General features: G+C 32.2%; 1 protein-coding gene across 1 annotated transcript in view; it reads left to right on the top strand.

The window, feature by feature from the left end:
* LOC126745138 (protein timeless homolog) overlaps positions 1-23,289 on the top strand; it is an 817,207-nt gene that overhangs the window by 419,964 nt on the left and 373,954 nt on the right. Inside the window, exon 11 of the mRNA XM_050452863.1 lies at positions 10,329-10,426. Within this exon, the coding sequence (XP_050308820.1) occupies positions 10,329-10,426 (98 nt within the window). The remainder of the gene's footprint in view (positions 1-10,328; positions 10,427-23,289) is intronic.

The raw sequence follows: 23,289 nt of genomic DNA, 5'->3' as shown, positions 1-23,289 counted from the left end.
TACAATTTGGTTCTCAAAATTTCATTTTACAGGTATTTTGTTAGGTGGTCCAATATAGGTCCTCATAGTCCAATATACCTTTCCCCTAAATGTATATTCTAAACGTCTTCGGGTCTATAAGGTATTAAAACTTAAAAAAAAAAATATTTTTTAAATAAATTTATCACCTACCAATGTGGATATATTTTTTTTTTTTTAATTTGCAGATGTGCAAATTTGTATTCTTCAATATGATCTGAATATGGTCTTCAGTTTTTTTTATTTGGTATAATTATTGTGTTTCATACACGTAAAGGCATTTCCTACTTTTTTTCTAAGTTTCCCTGTGAACAATATTCCATTATTATAGGATATATACGTGTATGAAAAGTATTTCGTATATTACACAGTGGCACATATGTGATATTGGAGTCATTTCGTCAAATATTTGAGATGTAATAATTGAGTTTAAAAACTAGATGTGTGAATCCCGTGTCAATTTTTTAAAATGCCGTAACTTTCTTCCTTTTTTAAACACAATCATATATGATATACGTATATTCTACAGTTTAATAAATATACCCTGCCATATACGGTTGATAAATATACCAATAGTTTTAATTTAAAAACTGTTTTTTTGAAGCTAGGTAATAAAAAGTTGTCTAGATCTAAAAAAACTGAAATTTTTTCAAAAGTTATTGACTTATTTTAAAAAAAAACGGCTTAACTACAGCAATGTAGTTAAGCCGTTTTTTTCAAGAAATAAAATAGGGTTTTATTACATTTTACTCGAAAACCTTAAGGTTATGTGAGAAAAGTATAGATACAAAAGCTATATGTTTTTTTATCACCTATCAGGCAATTATTTTCTGCAAAAAAAAATTAAAAATTTTTAATTAAATTAACCCTACCCCTGCCCTACCACCTTCCTCCCCCCCCCCCCCCACAAGTTACCAGTAAGAAATTAGTTATATAATATATATATAATAAATATTTAATACAAAAATAGTGTGATTAGATTGCATCGATGAATAATAGTGATTTTTCAGAAGAATTTCATCAAATATTTAAGGTGTAGTAATCGAGTTTAAGAAGTAAATATGTAAATCCCGTATCAAAATTTGTTGTTAAATGCCAAAATTTTCTGCCTTTTGTAAACAGAATAATATATAATAGGCGTATATTCTACAGTTTAATAAATATATATTTAACGATAATAATATATGATGTGTTGTTTGGGCTTCTTCGACGTCAGAGATATTGTTCCGTCATGGAAATCTTGAAAACACTTGAACACTTTTATTTTTTATTTGTTTATTTACTACCCGCCAAGATAAAATACCGTCAATAGTATTAAAAAAATATATGTTGTCTTGCGTACACCACCGTTGTTCAGTGTTTTATTTTTTATACAGAAGAGGTCTCTCTTCACTAAAGACTGGAAACTTGCGCGGATTTAACCGATTCAAAAAACGAGAAAAGACGGTGCCAATCTTCCTTGTTGTCTAGTCTAACGGTCTAAAAAACTGGCCTTTAACTGGCAGAAACTGTGAAAAATTAATGATGAAAAATCCGCCCACTTTAAAATATTTTTTCCTATCCACAAACATTCCATGGAAGGGCTGTTTTTTAAGCACGAGAATAAAATAATAGAATAAACTGTAATAATAATCGAGTTTCCGCTATCCATACACACTTAGGGCTTAATAGCATATCTATGATAATTAAATTGAGCAAGTTTGATCATCCACTTAAATATAGCCAACAATGTTTATTTTAATCCCCCTTTTCGTAAACTGTTCTGGAGAAACATAAGCTAATTGTTAGTATTAAAACTTGCTAACATCAGAGGCAAACCAAAGTCTTTGTTTGTACAGGTAATTAAGACGCCCTACTCTAACAGACGTTACTAATCCAAATAGGGTGTAATGCGGTTAAGAAGCATTACTTGTATTTATTATTTATCGTTTGTTGAATAAAGGTTTAGTTTCCTCTATGTAATTTATGTAATTAAACCTGATATATTTAGTATAATGTAAAGGTTGTTAAACACAGGCCCCAGGTAGCTTTTCGACAGATGTTTCAAGAGGCTCGCAAACATACCTCACCGGCATAATAGAATTAATAGAATTTTACGATGTTGCATTTCGTATAGACATGTGAATTTTAAAAAGGTAGTGTTGTCATATCAGTTCAACAGAATATTGCAAAATTACGTGTTTTTTATTAGTCTGTGTTGCTCCACGCTTTATTCTTCTCATAAAACCAATAAGCAGAAATACGATATCTCGTCGAGTCTTTGTTCTGTTTCAATACGTAATGAGGCTCTAGCGGGAAGAAGCTCCGGAACCCTCAGGATTTAATGTTATATGGTTTAAAATAATAATTAAAAGATCCACAAACTATTTCTGCTTCCTTTATAGACCACCCAGCGATACACATTAAAGAAGGCTTTTCACCGACCTTGCCAATTAAATTGACTATCTGCAAGCAAACCATCCAAAGTAGATGATCCGAGCAAAACATCCTCCAGAAACTGAGATAGCATTTATTCCAAAAAGTTGCGGTATACTTCGCCGGTAAGAGAATATACCGGTCCAATTAAGAAGTCACCTATAATCCCACCAAATATTTACCGAAAACTAATGTTGAAAACGATCTTCCTCCTCAATGCACCTCATGTGGATTTTCTTCTGCCCAAACATGGTGATTGTGAAAATTCTTTATTGCATTTCTTCGGTAGAAAGAATAAGAGTCAGTAGTTTAGGGATTTGAACTAGTGTGTGCAAAGTCCACTGACAGAATGCAATACGTCGAAGAAAATCTGCAGGAAGAAGTGCCTGAACACGTTGTATGTGGTATGGGTAAAACAAATATTCTCTAAGAACCTTCCCTTTTAGAGAATCTCAAGAATCTTTCTAAGAATCTTTCTCTTCTTTTGAGTATATCTGAAGAATTTGAATATTCTTCTACTATGGCCAACACATTCTCTGATAGTTTATAATTCTCTCTGCTAGTAATATTCTTACTGTTGTTGGCCTTTCTGATCTTCCACTTCGCTTCAATGGTCCTGTTTCACGAAGTCGTTAATGTATACTTTTGAAAGTTTTTCTATTAGGCACATACTAATCAGGCAATCATTCACCGAACAACCGACTAGCCTCTAATAAATTGATATCAAGAAGTCCATAAATGTACAAACAAACTAAAAACTCAAGTCTTTTCGCCAATCGGAATGTTTTTAAAAGAAACCAACGGAATTGTTATATTTTTTATTACTTGGTAGGTCCAGTATAGTACGCTATACCTTTATTTTGGCTACGTTAATAATTTTAAAACTACTAAAATTGGATGATTGAAATTCTTTTTAGCTCCGTATCTTCGAAACAAAGCGTCCTATCAAAAATCATAAAAGGACAGAACATCCTTCGAAAAATTAAGCAATTATTGCTTGAACTTAAAGAATCTTAAGTAATGTTAGTAAACACCTTGTATATAATACAACTGGAGACATTTAAAACAGCTTCTCTCTTCGTTTCCTTTGAATGTTGTCTGTTTCAGGCCAATGGTACTTCAGCATATACGACCAAGATCTTAGAGGTGATTTTGGCAGGTATAGAGCCTTATATTCCGATTATCTTGAAAAACTCTTGGTCAACAACATAAATGTTGCTTATCGTAAGTTGCGCCAAGCAAACCGTGCAATTCGTGTCAATTTTGTCGCCTTGAGAAATGCGTGTAAGCCTGCAAAGAAAACTTTTAATAAGATGGTGAAGAGCAAATTTCTCAATTGCCTCTCGAATGAACGATCAATATCGTTCTAATCTGTAGCAAAAGCAGTTAGTCAAGGTTTGTGTAGGTGAAAAATTGCAATGAACATAATGGAAAAGGCAAAATTTCTGGGTCAAATTTTCGCATCAAACTCTACCGTACTTTACCCAGAAAGGATTTTTCAATGCCAGATATGGTCTTTCTCCACAGAGATCTTAAGAATGTTCCCAAAGGTTTAAACACTATCAAATCGGATTAAAAAAGTGTGCGGTCGTGCTGACACCAATCTTGTGCAAACTATTTTCTCTTCTACCCAGTAGAAGGCTCTTCCCTGGAGACTGGAAATTTTGCGTGAATTTAACCATCTCGCGGATATCCAAAAAAAGAAAAAAGACTATGCTCATCAATTACGGTTCGATTGCTTTTGTTCCGGCGATCGTTAAGGTAATGGAGAAACTTGTCAACCAGCAAATTTTAAAATACCTGAGTCCACCAATTGTAACTTTAAAATGACTAGAAACAACACCTAACGTTAAATCTGCCGAACATGGTGAAACTGTGAAGCAATGAGACTTAGAAGATCTATATACTTTCTATGTTTTATACACTTTAGAAGATTCCTTATATGAACCAGTAGAGAAACCATAAATAAACTCAGCAACTTGGAAAGATATCACCCGTATATTCCTTTCATCTTCCACTAAAGACATTGATCGAGAGGTCAGTTCAGTTAGTGCAACGGGTGATGGTTTCTCGGCCAGTCCACTCCAGTTGCCCGGTCGCAAAGGCGGCAGGTTCCTTCACCAACTCCAGGGTCTAATGGGATGCTGAAATATGAGATAGTCTTAGTTTGTGTGAGGTTGCCACCAGACCACTTACCAACCATTAGCATTGCTGAGCCATTCACGGAACTGGCTCAGCCTACTTACGCAATATATAATATTTCCCTTTAGAATACATAATGAATTGACTTTTAATAAAACTGAGAATTCGGTGAGACAGGATTCTTTTATTTTAGATAGCGGTACAGCTTAAATTAAATTAATGACAAATAGTTTATCACAACAAAGAAATTCGAACCAAGAACAGTAACATTAGAGATTACCTAATGCAATTGCAATAAGCTCACAGCTCATCTTAAATTCTAAATACTTAATGTAGTCATTTGGGCAAAACTCCAGCCCCCTTTTATTTTTTTTTAAAGACTTATTTACACGTTTCATTTATTTTACTAGAATTAAAGTTACATTTTGAGTTGGATTAAGAAGAATCAAGACAAGAATAAATTATTTCATTTAGGAGCAGATTATATTTTATTTAATATTTATTAAAATTTACCTTTAGGTTAGTTGAAACAAATAATGTTAAAATAAAAGAAATACACTGAACAAAACTGATTGAGAAGGTACTTATTCTGATGTGGTATGATCCCTTGCCCGAATTGGATGTAGGTAGGTCTGCCACCTCTGCGGCTACATCACTGGACCTGAACTAGTTGCCCCCGGAAGTTTACCTCGCTAACTAGACTTACTCCTATTTGGATGCTGCTAGATGTTCTTGATGATCAAATTTATCCTCAAATCCCACTCGATAATTCCTCAACAAACTCGTTTATTTCAAAATGTACCATGCCCAATTGCTAATCAATATAATAGGAACATCGTGCCAGTGAGCCACAAGCCTGGTTTCCGACGAGCCCTCCATCTTCCTAAAACTCCTAGTTAAATCTTCTTTAACAGGATAATCAACAAATACGGCTTAACTCTTCAAGCCGATGAGTTTCGAAGAAACGGTGAAATCCCACAGTTAGTGGATAGTAATTCCCGGCTGGGATATTAGTCGATTAATACCGATTTCTACTTTAAGATGGTGGCTGCTCTTTGTAAAAGTACAAAGACGAAAGAGAACCAGGAAGCCGAACAAAGGTTCGGAGTAACCTCCGGGCCCCGCAAGAGTAACTCATTTGACCCTCATGACCTTAAACGAAGACCCCATTTAGTAACATTATTTACCTAAAATACAGGATAGGATTTGGAAGAAATTTTAGTTTTGATATTTGTTTTCCTCGTTTAAGAGGAAAACATTAATAATTAAGAAAAGAAATATATTTAACGATGCTGCAGGAAGACTGTAAAGGAATATTCTCATATGATCAACCACAACCAAACACAGGATTTAAAAAATTACTATCGCGAAAGTGAGTGTGATTCTGAATGCGGCCCTGTCCATTTGGTTAATCAATATTCGTGGAGTGACACAGCAGATCAATTCAGGTGATGAAGTGTTGCCAACCTACGACAATCAGCTGAGCGCGTGACGTAGCTGGCTATGGCGGAAGCAATAATATCGATTTCTGTTTGAGGAAGGTTAAGGTTTGTTTTGTTGTGAAAGATTAAATTTAGCATGGTGTATTTTACTATTGGGATATTTGAAAGTGGATAATTTCTTTAATTTAATCACGAAAACGAAGTAGTCTTATCAGATGAACCTTGAAATAAGCGAAGTGAAGTTCTTGTGTCTTTGTTGCCGATTAATGGACTTTGCCAATAGAATCCTCACTGTTACGGAACGACAACAAACATAAACTCCACCACAGAGAATCTTGCATAACTCATTGGTTTAAAGCATTATTCTACTACAGGGAAGTATCCTGGAAGTCAAATTAGTCCATGATCTAAAACTAGACACCCTGTGGTCGAGGAACTTATAGCCGTAACACAATATCATTAATGTCCGCCAGGATGGTTTTTGAAAACACAGGTCTACTGGCGGTCTGTTGGCCTGTGTCACGCATGTTTGGACCAAGCTATTGAGTAATATACTCTCGTTGTTTGGGTTAGAAGCTTCCTCGAATCGATCCATTTAGGTGGTCGTTGATAGACATCCCTTGCAGAGGTTTCAAATTAACGCTGGTGTCCCTTAGGGATACTTGTCCCCTACCCTCTTCCTGTTATATATCAACGACCTTCTCGACATGACTTCTAATCCAATTTATAGCTTTATTGATGACAGTAAAGTGTTTTGATTGAAGTCGTCCAACCAGACGCCCCAAGTCTTATTATATCTGGGCTTACTTTGCTATTGTCTTTGTTAGCTTGCTTGTTAGGTATGGAGGTTGGAAACAATATGTCTTGCCATGTTTATGTAGCGGAAATAGCTAAAACGAAATCTCAAAAACTCGGGTCTCTCTTTAAAACGAGAAGACTGTATACGCCGCAAAATCTTTAAACGCTTTCAAAGGGCCAGATTGGTCCCTCTCTTGAGTATTACCCTTACATATGGAGCTCTGCATCCAAACATACTTTGAAGCTGTTTGAGAGAATTGAAGAAGTTTGGAGAGTTTGGCGCCTAGAAGGAAGATATCGGACCTGACTCTGTTTTACCGATACCATCACGGTCAATGCTGTTCCGAACTGGCCCATAACATTCCACCTAGAGTTTTATGGGCACTGTGACTTGCAGCTATACACGCAAAATCTACTCGACAGGCAGATGTCGAATATCAAGTGCATCTGCAGACGTCTAGGACGTCGCTACTCGCTATATTCTCTTCCTAAGACTCCTTTTTATCGCGAAATGCAACCCTCTGGAATCAACTCCCAATGCACATCTTTCCCGAACATTACAACTTTAGGAAAACTTTAAGAAAAATATCCACAGATTCCCACTGTTCATAGAGTTGGTGGAGTTATTCGTTTAACTGCCACGCGCGTATCTTTGCGTTGCCAACATTAGATTTATATGAAGGCTTGTTTTTGTTGGTCAGTTTGTTTATCCTTGCCTTTATGTTCGTCAACTGTGTATGTTAGTAATGACGTCATTTACGTCATGGTCGTCATTTACGAATACAAACATTTCCTTAGTACGATGGGATATAACTTCAAGATTAAATATGTAGATGTAGAATTAAACATTTTTTCTTGACTGTTCAAAGACTGTTCTGACGCGTTCGACACACAAGCCATGATTTATTGCGGTCTAAAGTAAAATATTACATTTTGTCAAATGATTCTATGGCACTTTTATGGTCATGTTAAATGTCGTAGTAGTAAGGGTGGTTGAGCTCGGCAAATAGGCCTAAAAGTCCATTTTCGCCAGCCCCAGAATCAGTTATCCTTACGCCTTTACTCCCAATGCAACGTCTTCACTGAGTCTGCCCGTCCTTTTAATAAAAGCTTGGATCATGTCCTAGTCCAGATCTTTGAGATCTTCCTCTTGGAATGTCGTTGGTCCAAAAAATTTTTTTCTCGGGCTACTCCACCTATCGCAAATTCCTAATAAGTGGTATTAAGTTGCCTCCTCTGTACCGCAATTCGGACAGAGTAAACTTTCTCCTATACCAAGAAGGTGTAGATGCCTGTTTAGGAAGTTATGCCCAGTTAGGATTTCCAATAAGTCATTGATCCCTTTTCGGCTCTTTGTTAGCAGTTGCCTTACTTTAGAGCCATCATGATCTTATATCATCTCTTTTGTTTTCAATGCGTCTCTGCACTCCTGTATTAGCGCTGAGTTGGACCTGGATTTTTGGATCCTCTTGAGGGCAGCTTGATCAGAGTAGAGAAAAATGTATACCTATATATCGTTACCTTCCACTGCTTCCCGTTTGTTTCCTATTTCAAATATAGCAAACACCTTTGCTTGGAGAACTGTGGTGTGTTTCCCTAGCGGAAAGGACTCCCCTGTGTTCATTGCCATCCTGTACACTCCGACTGATTTAGTGCTTTCCATCCATGACCCATTTGTGTACCAGGCCTGGGAACTGTTTAGCTCCTTGATTTGGTTCGTTTACTATTTTTCCCTTGTCGGGATTTCGTCCCGAAAGCCTTTCTTTAACGTTAGTTTGCCACTCGCTCTAGTGCATCTGGATGTCAGAGTTGGCATGTTTTTATTAATCCTGGAGCGATTGTCGTATGGCCTTGTCCTAAGTTAACATTGCGCCATTCTCCGCTATCGTTCATCTTTTTATGCACCGCTATGGCCCCCCTTTAAATCCTAGAAGTTCCGGTAGCTCAAGAATAATGTTTAGAGATGCTTTTCTCATAGCAGATGTTGTTCTCATAACACCAATAATTCCCAAACAGATCAATTTTTGCAGTCTAGAGAGTTTTTGGTCGTTGGTGACCTTTAATGTCGCTAGCCACCCTGCCATAGATCCGTATTCAACGCTCGGTCATATGACTGCAGTATAAAGCCATTGGAGAACATAGGGATTTAGACTCCATCTTCTACCTTTTGTTTGCTGTAATTGCTATATTAGGGCTATTGTCTTATTTACTACCTGCTTTACGTGAGTTTTAAACATACGTGAGTTTGCTGTCTAAAGTAACTCTCTAATGTTAGGCGAGTCTGATACGTAGTGGGAGGTTTAAAAAGTGTCAAATTCTGCCACTTAAGAAAGAAAATGAGCACAGTCTTCTGTAAGTGGATCGACAGCCCTGTCTCCTGACACCACTGTTTCACCATCCTGCACGCGGCTTAGCTGCCCTTACATACAGTGTTTATGTTGTGAATTTACCCGTGAATATTATATTACACTAGTCTATCTTCCGAATATGCTTGCGCATGGAATTCTTCAAGCTCTAGCTTCCTGGGAAGGTTATCCATAATCAGTAACCAGAGGTGTGGCGTAAGGCAACTGTATAGTTTAAATAATATTAAACTATTATATATTTTACTATTTCTCGTGCATTTTGTTTAAACTAGAGTCTACGTAGCGATTGTTCCTATTCACCAGACTATAGATAGGCAACTCTGATTACACCGTCGCGTTGTGGATTGTATGACTGATAGAAGTCTGAGTTTTGTGACGTTGACACCATAGTAATTTGTGTGGATAATCTTATTTATGTTTAATAATTGCTAATTTACTACTTAGTCTGAGGTTTAGTTATAAATTACCTGTGAATGTGAAGAATAAGTAAAAAAAAGAAAATTAAAAAAAAACCCTCAGACTATAAGCTAAATGATGTTGCCCTAAATCTTTTGTTGTAAATAAGTAAGAAGTTCCTATTATTATAATTATTTAAATTTTATAAAAAATAAAAAAGTATATAAACTAGAAAAAAAATAGATGTACGTAGGTATACTTATTATTTAATTTTTATCCCTTTTCCACCCTTTAAAGTGAATTAAAACTATTTTTTAGCAAATTAGTTTTAAGGTCGCAAAAAATTTGTCATAAAATAGAAAACTATCTAATGTCCTCAACATGGTCGAAGTAATCGGTATTACCTATCCATAGTCCCGTGGATAGAAGCAACAGCTACTTAGACTCAGTTTTATTTAATGAGTTATATTTACTTTTGTAATCGATAAATACAAAGCCCAAACATTTCTTTAGACGGTAAACATACCTAAAATAAATATCCTCTAACCATCTAACTTTATGTTATGTTGTAAACTTGGATTAACAAAAGAATGAAAAGAAAAGCATAAATTCAGGGCTGCTTTCACTTTTGGAACACTCCCTTTTCCGCCACATTACGAATTTATAACGGTGACTGTTCCCCCTTTACCGTGTTGTTTTCCATTTTTCTCGTATACCCTGGTTTCAAATACATCTATCTATTTTCTTGCAGGGAGATTTGGCCTGAGAACGATAGTTTCGGGAGTCCTAATATGGCGCCAGAGGAGGAATTCTTGGCCCTTAGGGACATCTTCTTTGCTGACTTGGGAGGTGAGTGCATTTCGGATTATTTATTTTTATTACCGAACGATACCGGGCCCGCTATGCGACAACTGCAACCTACGTGCTTTTATATCGAGAAATTTTTCGTTTTTTTTTTATGGCGGGTAGCTGTAAATCTGCAAATCGACCGTATCTCGTTCTTGAACGAGGTCCAACGTTAATAAAAGCGGAAAAATGTGAATGAAAATAAAGGTCCTCTAGGTAAAATATATGGGCTTTTGAGGTCGTTTTTCAAATACATTTTTTAATTTTATTAATATTGAATATCAGCAATTCAAATGATTTATAAGTAACTGAGTTTGGTACTCACGTTTTGTAAAATTTATAAAAAAGGCTAAAGAAAAACTTGATTTTGATCCAAATTTAACGAGAGAAGGCGACGCAACGGCGTATTAGAAATCTGTTAAGAGAGAACGACAATCGCGAAGCATTGTCGTTCTCATTAGATCACTGAAAGACTAGAATTAGTAAACAACAACTTTGTTTAAGTTCAACATGTGCTCAGGGGTAACGGAGGTGTCTTGTTTAAAAATATATTCACCGATTCTCTGTTGTTAATTTTATATAAATTTTTAAAAGAGGAAATTTGCAGCTATATATATGAACATATACTCATCGAAAACAGTTCAGCGAGGTTTGGCCCTTATTTAAAAAATGTTAAAAAACGCATTCACATCCGTTAATTTTTGATTTTAGTAAAACGATTTTTTGTTCAAATTTTTAACCCTACAACTTCAATCCCTTAGCGGGGGCGACATTCACCCACATTTTTTAAATGGGAAGGGGTGTGTCGTAATCTTAGAACATTGAAAGGCTAGAATTAGTAAACAACAACTTTGTTGGAGTGCAACATGTGCATAGGGGCAAGAGAGGTGTTCTGTTTACATCCATATTTAGTATTGTCAAGTCTACACAAATTTTCAACAGAGAAAATTTTTAGCTATATATTAACAACATTAATTTAACAACGTTAATTTAACTTATTTGTGTTGTACTTTACAGGAAAATTTAAAATAAAAAGTATAAATAGAATTAACCTATTTTAAAAATTAATATAATATTCTTAAACAAAAAAAAAAACAAAATTATTTACATTGTTATTCCTAAAACTACTTCTAAAAAATTTGAAGCGACAACACTGGAAGCATAAGCGCTCTAGCGATACGCGTAGTGTCATCTGTCAAACGGCTTTTTGTTTATATTCGGGATTTGTGTATTTTCTTTTATTTTTGGTTTAAAAAGGAAAAAGGTCACATTTTAGTGTTTTTTTTTAAACTGCTAGGATGGCAAAAACTTGTGTCGTTTGTGCCGCATCATAGCAAAAAGGCGATTTAAGCCGATCTTTTCACAAGTAAGTACCGATACTTTCCTAACATATCATGGGGCTACCATCAAGATAAACGTAGAATATGGGATCTTATAGAAATAAACCTAATAAAAACTTAAATGTGAAAGTGTGCGTGAAATACACAAATCTTTATATTTTTAAATCTAAAATTGTCCATAGAGTTTGTCCATGGTTTTATTAATAGGATTTTTTTGTTGTTTTGGCAGAAAAAAAGTCATAATACCTATGTATTATGACTTTTTTTGTATATATACCGGGTGGTGCGTCACCGAGCGGAATATAGGAAATTCCATGTAAATTTTAAGGGAGTCAATTATTGGCGTCCCTGTACATTTTACAGAAAAAAATTTAAGATAACTTTTTGAACAGACCAATCTGGCAAACACTCGTGCAAAGTTTCAAAAAATGTGAATAAGCGAATCTTAAATTATTCAATTAAATGTAATTGCAAAATTAGCAAATTTTCGGTTCAGGTAAAACCAGACAGCAGCCATCAGCAAACAATTTGTTATAAGGCTTTGTCAAATCTAGCGTACAGCCGAATACAAGAAATGTTTTTTTTTTTGTTTTTCGTTTTATCAATCTGATAACCATACATTCAAAGTAAGACAAACATTACTTTTTTATCTAAACACTAGCAAATTCTCAGATTAACCCTAGGTTAGGGCAAATTTATTGGCTTTTCGACGAATGGAGGTATGCATTAGTTACGTTTTAAAAATTGGTTTATAAAAAAGTTTATAAAATTATTGTTATTTCAATAATATTTTACTATTTTTAAGGAAAATCAACTATGAGGGCAGAGATCTTAAAGAAGTAATTAAAATTTTGAAGAAAAGGCAAACATCTTTATGAAGAAAGATCTTTTGAAATAATGTGTAATAAAAAACTCAAGATTGTCGCACTTTTGACACCAATTATGAGGAGAGGGCATGGAATGAATTTTTCTAAGGACATAGTTTTCGTACATTCATTCCAGTGGATCTTGCGATCAAACTAATGCAGTAATAACATTTGTTTTTCGTGTGTCGAAAATTGGAGGTATACCCCTAGGTGTAATTTTACATACTGAACAAACAGAAGAAAATTATTTCCAAGCATTTATGCTACTAAAAAACTTAATTGGATTTATTGGCTTTAATGGACAAGGTGCACCTTCTATTAGTATGACTGACGATAGTTCTTCCGAAAGAAAAGCTCTAAAAAAGTGTTTTTCGGAAAGTAATTTACTACTATGTATTTTTCACATGATGCAAGCCGTATGGCGATGGCTTTGGGATAGTACGCCTAAAGTAGACAAAGAGGACAGACAAAAATTAATTTTCTTGTTTAGAAACATTCTTTATTCGTTATCCGATAATATTGCTATTAAGTCAATGAATGAATTAGAAAATCATGAAATCTCTCAAAAATATCCAAACTATTTGAAATATATCAGAAGACTTTGGATGAGAAAATCAGAATGGTGTCTAGCCTATCGCTCTAAACTGATATAACACAAATAACATTATTGAATCATCGATACGTATTTTAAAAGACGTAGTGCTAGAAAGATGCAGGGCATTTAATATGTGTGCTTTAGTAGATTTTATAGTTACCATCTAACATATACTTATCTTATTATTTTAGAAAACAAAAATTGCTTTTATGTTTTGGTTGAACGTCAAATAATACAGGCAGATGGCTACACCACTTTTCTGGAGGTCCTAAAAGTTCTTCTTGCGTTGTACTTTGTACTAATCTTGGTTTACCCGAAAAAACTAGAAACTACCCTCCAAATTGGAATTTCTTCAAAGAGATTTTCTAAAACTTCACCCCGATCAGGGAAGTAAAGCCAGCCAGGTATCTAATAGCCTTAGGAAGGTTTTTTTGTCTAATGAATTCAATAAAAAATAAAAAAACATAATAAGTATCTTTGTTAATATATAATATATCTTTGTTATATTATTATGCATACTATGTATATTTTTTATGTAGAAAAACATTTTTTTCGTTAACATGTTACATGCCATGTAATGTTATTTATTTTGTTTACGTATAAGTACCTACGACAATAATTTGATGGAAGAAGAAGGTACATATTTCCTATATTTTGTTTTATTATTATTAGAATAATAGGTTTTTGTTAGAAAGTGTGATTTTAAAGTCGATTTTTTGTTCTTTTAACAAAAGATTAAGATCAATAAAAGTTTATTCCATTTACCGCATTTTTCAAATATTTAACTTAATGGTGCTGGATATTAAAATGTACAATTAAAAAGTAATCATTTTGTAAAATTAAAATTATTACTCGCAATGGAAAATCACCTTACTCGCCTGTTAAAAGGAAAAAATCAACTAAAGATTTTTTGTTAGTTGTTTATACCATTTAAAATTATATATATATTTTTATACCCTTATTTAACTATACAGGGCCCATATATAGTTAAATAAAAGAACTGAGGCGCGCGTTTTGTGTTCGTACCCATAGAAGTTTTAGCTGATGTCTTAAAATCTCAACACTCTACATTTAAAATTAAATCTATAGTTAGAACGCTATTCTGGTTAAGTGTTAATGTACCTTATATGTACCAGAATGTTAAATTATTATTTTTTTAATATATACTTAATTATATAAAATTTATCCATTTTATTTTATTATATTTTTTAAGTAATATTGAATTACCAAATTTAACAATCATATCCTGTTTAAGTTACATAACATAAGCAGGATCTGATTGGTAAATTATGTAACTCTATATTACTTAAAAGTATAATAATTTAAATTCAGTATAAATCATTCAATTATAGATTTTAAAATTTTATTCATTTAAATATTAAATAATACAATATATATTTTGTAATCTTTACCAAAAAAAAAAAATAATTTCAAAGTATTTAAATGGACAATTTACTTGCTTAACAACTAATTCTTCATAACATATTTTAAAATTTTAATAATTGTATTAATAGATAGTACAATATATATTTTATAATTCTTACTAATTAAATTGATAACATCGTTTTTTTCTTTTAATTATTATTGATTTTTACAGTATTTGAACGGAAAATTTACAAATTTTAATTACATTGCATGTAAATTTACATTACATATTACTAATAATTATTACTTAAAATATTCTGTATTTTCATATTCACAATTGTTTTGTAATTATATAGAATAAGGATTGGTCACAAAATTACCTAAACTAAATACTGAATTTTACGAATCCTTTTTATCAGTGTATATATATTTCTTCTTCTTTTCAATTTTTGAACGTGTGAGATAGTATTTTCTAAATTGATTTTTGCTATAAGTGACATAACACACAATAAAATAAATAACTCATTATGAATTCGTCACAACAATACAGATTTTACTTAAATCAAAGGTATGGACCTAATTGTTTAGATATTTTTAGACATTTAGAAAAAAATATATTAAACTATCACAGTGAAAATAGTATAACATTTTTATATAAATGCAAAATTAATAATTTGATACCAAAATGTTTAAGATTACACATCTCTTACAAAAATAATAAAACAAATAAAATCTTAGAAAGAGCAAGTAAGCGTTATTAAGAGAAATAATTCAATTTTATAGATATAATAAAATTAATTTAAATAATGAAAAATCATATACCTATTATGCTTCTGCATAAATAAGAGTTATTTAAATAATTTTCAAAAACGAATTCACATAAATAAAATAAATCTACTTTATAATGAAAATAAATGAAGAACCTTTAAACACAAATAATAATGATTTTATAAATAAAACTGTTAACTTGTCAGATAGAGTTTTATCTACAAAAAAATTTTGTTTAAAAATATTTTTTTTTTTAAATTATTATATTTTTTTTTTAAATATCAATTCAGCTATAGAAAATGCAACGAAATACTTATCAAGGGATTACCAACATGAATTTAGAATTAGGACAAAGATAGAAATTAAAAAAAAACAATTAAAATTAAACAAAATTTAAACTCTTTAGAATTAAAAGCTTTAAAGACACTTAAATCTGATAACACTATCAAAATACTTCCGACTGATAAAGGTAATACTACTGTTTTTTTAAATACTAACACTTATGAAAATAAATTAAATTTATTAATTAAGGATGAATTATTTTAAATTATCTAAAGATCCTATGGAAAAAATTGAAAGACAAATTTATACTTTACTAAAAAAACATAAAAACCAATTTTCTGCTATTGATAGATTTAAATTAAGTCCACATAATAGTAAAATACCGCATTTTTATAGTTTACTAACAATAAATAAAATAAATGTGCCTTAAGACCTATAGTTAGTAGTTATACTATAGTAGTTACTATATAAAAGTAGCATAAATTCACGTACTCACCCTCTTGCAAAATATTTTTTAAATATCTTAACTCTATAATTTAATAATTCTGATTTTTATATTAAAAATTCTCAACACTTCTTAAAAAAACATTCTACAATTCCTTTTAACCCTCATAATCTATTGCTAAGTTTTGATGTTGTAAGTCATTTTACTAAAGTTCCTGTTGACAAAACTTTAAATTTTGTTAAAAATATTTAGCAGAACGTACAACACTAAGCATTAGTACAATTTTAGAACTTTTAACCTATTGTGTAAAAACTACTTATTTCCAATACAATAATGAATTTTATCAACAAAACTTTGGTATGGCTATGGGTTCTCCTCTTTCATTAGTTTCAAGTAATATATTTGTGGAAAATTTTGAATCTAAAATTATTCATACATTTGATAAAAAACCTAAAATATGGTGGCGTTATATTGATGATATTTTTTCAATTTATCACCATAACGAAATAGATCTTCAATTGTACTTTCAATTGTAATCATCCAATAATGGTAAAAAGAGGAGCGGTAAAAAGTTCATATGATCATGCGAACATTATTTGTGATAATTAATATTTTACAACTGAAGAAAACTTTATTAAAAATATCCTAATAAAAAATAATTATCTCCCAAAGAATTTTTGGAAAATTCTTTGGGAAAATTCTTTAAAGAGTTTGATAATACACATATAAAATTAAATCAACCAATTTTTATGACAAATCTTATTTTACCATTTATTCCAGGTTTTTTTGATAAGATAAAAAGAATTGCTAAAAAATTTAACATAATAACTATTTTTAAATCGCAAAACACATTCCGATATTTATTAACAAAAACTAAATTTTTCAATGAAAATGAATTTAATAAGAATGTAGTATATTAAAATTCCTTGTACTTGTAGTAAATTTTACATAGGTGAAACCTGTAGACCATTACCAAAAAGAATTATTGAACATAAATCTTAGATAAAAAACATTGAGTTTCAAAAATCCAAAATTACACAATAACCATAGTGCGTGCAGTGAGTGCATTTATAATGTTAAATGAAGATAAATGCTTAGCTACTTGTTCGGTTGATTTTAATAATACATGGATTCCTTTGCTAAAAAAAAGGAGGAAGAGGACATGCTCAAAAATTAATTAATAATTTAAAATATATGATATTCATATATTTACTATCATTAAATTACATTAAGATCACACCCTTGTTATTTTAAAAGAAGTAACCTTTCAAATTTTTTACTATATTTCAAAACAGTTTTTAATCAACCTTGAAATTATATAAAAAAGGTATTTTAAGTATTGTCGAATTAAGAAGGAGATTTAAGGAAGAAGGAATTTAAAAGATAATTATATTTTGTGTATATTTTTAATTTAATATAATTTAACTTTATTTACCTTGATAACGGTAGTAGATATAACTACCGAAATGTTAGTTTAAATTAGGTATTTTTATTAAAAAAGTATGTCTTCTCGTTGTTTTTATCGTTTACAATTTTAATATTGATAACAAAATTAGGTGGGATATTAAGAAGATTAATTGAGTTTAGAGATTAATAGATTAAGATATATATCCTAGATATATAAAAAATATATTATACCTCAAGTAAATTATGGTATTTAAAACTTATTGAACTTAAATTAAATTAAGTACAACGAAAGGTATCATTAAAGATTGAAGTTCATATTTCTTTTAAATATGTGAATAAGTCTATTTTCTTTTTTTCAATTTTTTGAGCGTATGAGATAAAAATGTCTAAATTGATTTTTGCTATAAGTGACGTAATACCCTATAAAATAAATAACTCAAACAGAAATAATGATTAGTAATCACCAAACAATTAGTAACGACGCAAGTTTTGAAGGGACCAGACAACTGCAAGGTACTCCCTACCTACCTATCCGCCGTGGAGATGCTTTGCATTTGCCTTGTCAGATTGCTATTTGTGTAACTGATAACCCACTCAGTACCATCAATATCAGGCGCTAATTAAGTATTCCCTAGCCATCCTGAAGGCTATTTCTACCAAATCATATTTGAAACAGGTGATTTTCATGTCAATCAAAATTATTTCATATTTAATTTTTTTATCAGTCAGTATCAATCACAAATAACAAATCTAGTTTTTCGGCTGCATAAGGCGATTTAATAAATATTTAGTAACCGGCTTACCGCTTATTTGTCCGTGATCACTCGTTATATCTCCTCCCCTATACTCCAAAAGCCCCCAGGGAATTCAATAAATTTCCGGTTCGTAGTTATTATTATTCCATTCAAGATTCAAACGGGCTAATTTTCCTTCTGGGCTGTTGCTCCCTGTTATTGTGTGTAAATGATTAATGAACATTTAATCGCCTGCTCAAAACTCACATATTACTTAGGTTGATATAAATGTTGTGTTTCATATATATATTGTAAAATATTGGTCGTTTTGTAAACCCAGTTTTAGTTTAAAATTTCCTACATCAAGTTTGGTGCTTATTAGCAATTATCGGGTTTACTAAGGATATAATATTAGTTTCATTATAAGGGATAAACTCGTTATCACTATTTTTTAAGTTTTTAGAGAAGCCTAATAATATGAAGTTTGATTGGGAAACGGACATATTTTAAACACAAAAAGAAGTTATATATGAGTTGTCAAAACATATTTTTAGTGAAAAATATTCATTCGTATATTTAAAATTTTCGAATTATACTTTGTTTGCGAATGAAAAGCTGTCGGAAAAGTGAACGATTTTAAGAATTTCACGTATTGTAACTATATTTAAGCGTTTACATCGTTATCGTACGACTGTCAATAATAATCTGCCGTGATTATGAAAACATACATATCTACTACTAAAGGCGACGGAGACAAAGCCGGTACAAACAACAACGTAAAAACATTGACTCTATCTCCGATCTTAGAACGGATTTAAAATTAATTCAGATTACTTTAAGTATAGATTATTCCTATTTTTTTGATAGGTAGAGTTTATTCTATATAAAAGAAAATAAATTATTAAAAATAAACAAATTACCTAACATAAACCGGTCGCCTTGAAATCCTACAGTATTTCAAAGTAAATTAAAAATTAATATCATAGCATACAAAATGTGATACTTATCATCTAAATATTAATAACTTGTCTCTTATTTATGACACATATAAAGTCTCATAGCAATTAAATGTCTCATCCCACTAATCATGTAAGTCGATGTCAGCTTGATTAGGTAACACACAAATTATGACCACAGGCCTTTTGATTTCTCCAGAAGCAGTTCGAATGGTCACTACTCGTCTTTCCCTGGATGCGTAACCAGAATTCGTCCCATACACCATTTGAGCGGTGGAAGTCCATCTTCTTTGATTAGTACCAAAAGACCAGGTTTAAGGAATTGCTGTACATATTCCTTCCATTTGACTCTTTGTTGGAGGTGTGATATGTACTCTTTGCTTCAGCGCGACCAAAAGTGTTGTAAGAGTTGTTGGGTTCTTCAATGTCTGGACAAATAACTTTGTTTGGTTTTTGTAAAATCCTGTTCGGGTGTTGTAGTTAAAGGTTCCCCAATGAGCAGGTGTGCAGGAGTGATGAAATTAAAATCGGTAGGATTAGAGGAAAGTGGGCAGAGAGGTCTAGAGTTGAGGCAAGCTTCTATTTAGTATATTACAGTGCAAAATTCTTCGAAAGTTAGAGCAGCATCGCCTGCTACGCGCTTTAAATGGTAATTTATAGATTTGACGCCGACTCCCACAGACCGCCAAAATGTGGGGCTCGCGGTGGTATGAAATTCCATTGTATACTATCATTCGATAGTATACAATGTTATTTGCATTATTTAAAAAAAAATACATAATTCGTTATTTGCACCGACGAAAGTCGTGCCATTGTCCGAAAATATTTGTGAGCATTTGCCTCGTCTAGCCATGAAACGTTTTAGTGCCGCTAAGAAACGTTGTGTAGTTAGGTCACTAATAACTTCGACATGTATTACTCTGCTTACAAAACAGATAAAAAGAGCGACGTAAGATTTTGTAGTCTTGTAATTTCGACCGATTCTGTCCCGTAAAAGAAAAGGGCCGGCATAGTCAACACCACATACAGCAAAAGTTAAGTAAAGCAAAGGTTAGAGTTGTTAAGACGACCACCAACTCTTAAAATATTATCATTGTCCATAAAAGGGTTTAAGGACAAAAGCTTACTTTTGCGGCTTATCGTTTTATTATGTGATAATGCATGATATTCATCGGCAAAAGATTGTTTTTGTAGCATTTGAATTAAAAGTTATAAAGAATTTTGTAACTCCTTGACAGTAAGTGGCCCAGTTCATAGTGCATCCTTATATTTGGAAATATTACTTATAAACCTAAGAACATAAGCAAATACTCTTTTAAGTCTACTTAAAGAAGAAATACTACTTATGTGTTCGAAAAATGCCTCATTTGTAGAAAGAAACGTTAACTTTCTATCACAAATTTCTAGAAGCTTTGTAACGCTCAAATGTTTTACATCAAAAGTGTAAGAAGGTCATTCATTCAGTTTCTGACAATCTCAACCAGACAGGTCCGTAAAACCAAAGATCACAATCTAGTAAATTTAAAGGATTTATTCCTCGTGTTAATAAGTCGGCTGGATTATCGGAAGTGCTGATATACTTCCAGGAAGTTGGCTTTGAAAGTGTGTGTATTTGTGAAATTCTGTTCGCTACAAACGTTTTCAGAAGATGTGGAGAAGTATTTATCCATGATATAACTGTCGTCGAGTCACACCAGTAAGTAATGGATTCAAAAGTATCGGAAGTGGATAAAGTGTTACAGACTGATTCAGTTACCGTGCTGACAAGTTCGGATAATAGCAATGCACCACAAAGCTCAAGTCTAGGTATAGTAATTTGTTTCAATGGTGCAACTCGCGTTTTGGCACAGGCAAGTTTAGATGTACAGTTTCCGAATGAATCTATAGAGCGTATAAAAATACAGGCTCCATAGGCAGATTTTGAAGCGTCACAGAAACCGTGCAATTGTATAGATTGTGGATCAATACAAAAAATGTACTTTGGTATTTGTAATTCATTAATTTTTAGTAACTCAGAACGGTACTTAGTTCATATGGAATGCAAATTTGCAGGAATTGATTCATCCCAAGAAAGGTTTAGTTTCCAGAGTTCCTGGAGTAATATTTTAGCTATAATGGTTACAGGTGCAAGAAGACCTAGTGGATCAAAGATCTGAGCAGTGCAAAATAATTATTGAAAAAAATTAAATACAAAGTATTGAATACAATCTGTGGAGCAATTCCACAAAAGTCCTAATGTCTTCCCATTCTCAGTGTCACCAATTTTTAAAATGCAAGAATCGTGATTATATATTGACTTCACATTGGAAGTTAATTTTCGCAAAGTGAATCCATATTTAAGTAAAAGTTGTGAAATACATTCTTTTATTTCAGTAAGTTCATTAATCTCATCACAACCTGTTAATATAATAAATCATCAACGTAAAAATCATGCAAGATAGTCGAGCAAATCTTGGAAAATTCTTTCATGTGACGAAGTGCTACTTCTTGCAAAGATCTAATTGCAAGAAATGATGCAGAAGCTGTGCCGTATGTTACGGTATTCAAAATATATACAGATATATTATCTTCTGGATTAAATCGCCTTAATATCTTTTGGAGATCCCTCTGTTCCTCTTTTATAAAGATCTGCCGATACATTTTAGCGACGTCTGCACTCAAAACAAAATGGTGCTTCCTAAATCGTAATAAAATGGAAAACAAATTATCCTGAATAGTAGGACCAACCATCATTATGTCATTTACTGAAACTCCTGTAGAAGACTTAGCCGAACCATCGAAAACAACTCTTAACTTAGTTGTAGTGGAAGATTGTTTCAATACACAATGGTGTGGGAGAAAAATTCCTGATTGTCCTCCTTGGTCAGTTGAAAGAGTCAATTTCATAATTTTCATTAGAAACTTGTAAAGACTGAATAATGTTGGCAGCGACACCTTTCAAGGACAAGCGCAAATAATGAAATTTCTGTACATTATTAAGTTTTTTTATTTTCAGGTATAATTGATTTAAAACTGTCACGAAAAAAAAGCCAATGATCAAATGACCCATCAAATGTTGGGAAATTCACGTCAGGTAATTTAATGTTAGTAATATCAACATCAGCTAGACCGGCTTCCGAAGTAGGAGAAGATCTAGTTTCATCTAAATTAGTATCATGGGAGTCATGCTCCTTAATAAATTCAGTAACCTCAATAATAATAGCATAGAAATTATCTTCAAATGCTTGTCGTTCAGGAATATGAACCGTCTCATAATTCTACTCGCAATCAGATCAGAGGTTTCAATAGACAATTGTGCTTCATTAAACATCTCTAAGAGTTCTTCAGCGTTCTCTAATCGTTTACGTAAATTTGCAAAATTAATGTTATCAGTGTGCTTAATAGTATTAAAATGGTTCATAAATCGAGTCAAAGAACTCTTAGCAGACCTACGTTTAACCTTATTGGCGTCAGACATCGTAAACGTATAAATCAAAACAAATTTAAATGACAAACTAAGAAAATGAGATTGTATTTAAACATAATTACGCTTAAACAAAAATATTAAATGTTAGTGTTTATGTTAGTAAATATTACTTATTAAATAAGTATACAGTATAGAAAGAGCTTGTATTGTACGTAAAAATAAATGAAGTCAGCAAAATACCAAGTAAAGTGTGCAATACAGCGGACGTAAATTGTTAAATCAAACCGAAAGCAATCAAAATGTTAACGTAAATGAAATATATTATAATAAATTGTTAAAATATTAAGTGTATGTAGGTATAAACCGTAAAATACAAAAATAGTAGGTATGTATTCGGACGACACGCAAATAAAAGCTAGTGACAAAAGGAAAGGTAAAATGGAACGCACTGACCTGCAGGTAAACTATGTGGTGATCAGCTGTGTAGATGTAGTATGCCGTCACAAATACCAAATAAACAAACTCCTAGTAAAGGGCTGGATTGTTCACGAGAAAATCCGTCGTCCAAGGACCAAAATATGTCGGGAAAGTGAAAGATTTTCACGTATTGTAACTATATTTAAGCGTTTACATCGTTATCGTACGACTGTCAATAATAATCTGCCCACAGAACACAAAGAGCAAAATAGAAAAAAAACATAA

The sequence above is a fragment of the Anthonomus grandis genome, chromosome 15 (genome assembly GCF_022605725.1).
Source record: "Anthonomus grandis grandis chromosome 15, icAntGran1.3, whole genome shotgun sequence".
NCBI lineage: Eukaryota > Metazoa > Arthropoda > Insecta > Coleoptera > Curculionidae > Anthonomus > Anthonomus grandis.
The sequence above is the reverse complement of the archived record's forward strand: the minus strand, read 5'-3'. Positions and strand labels throughout refer to the sequence as shown.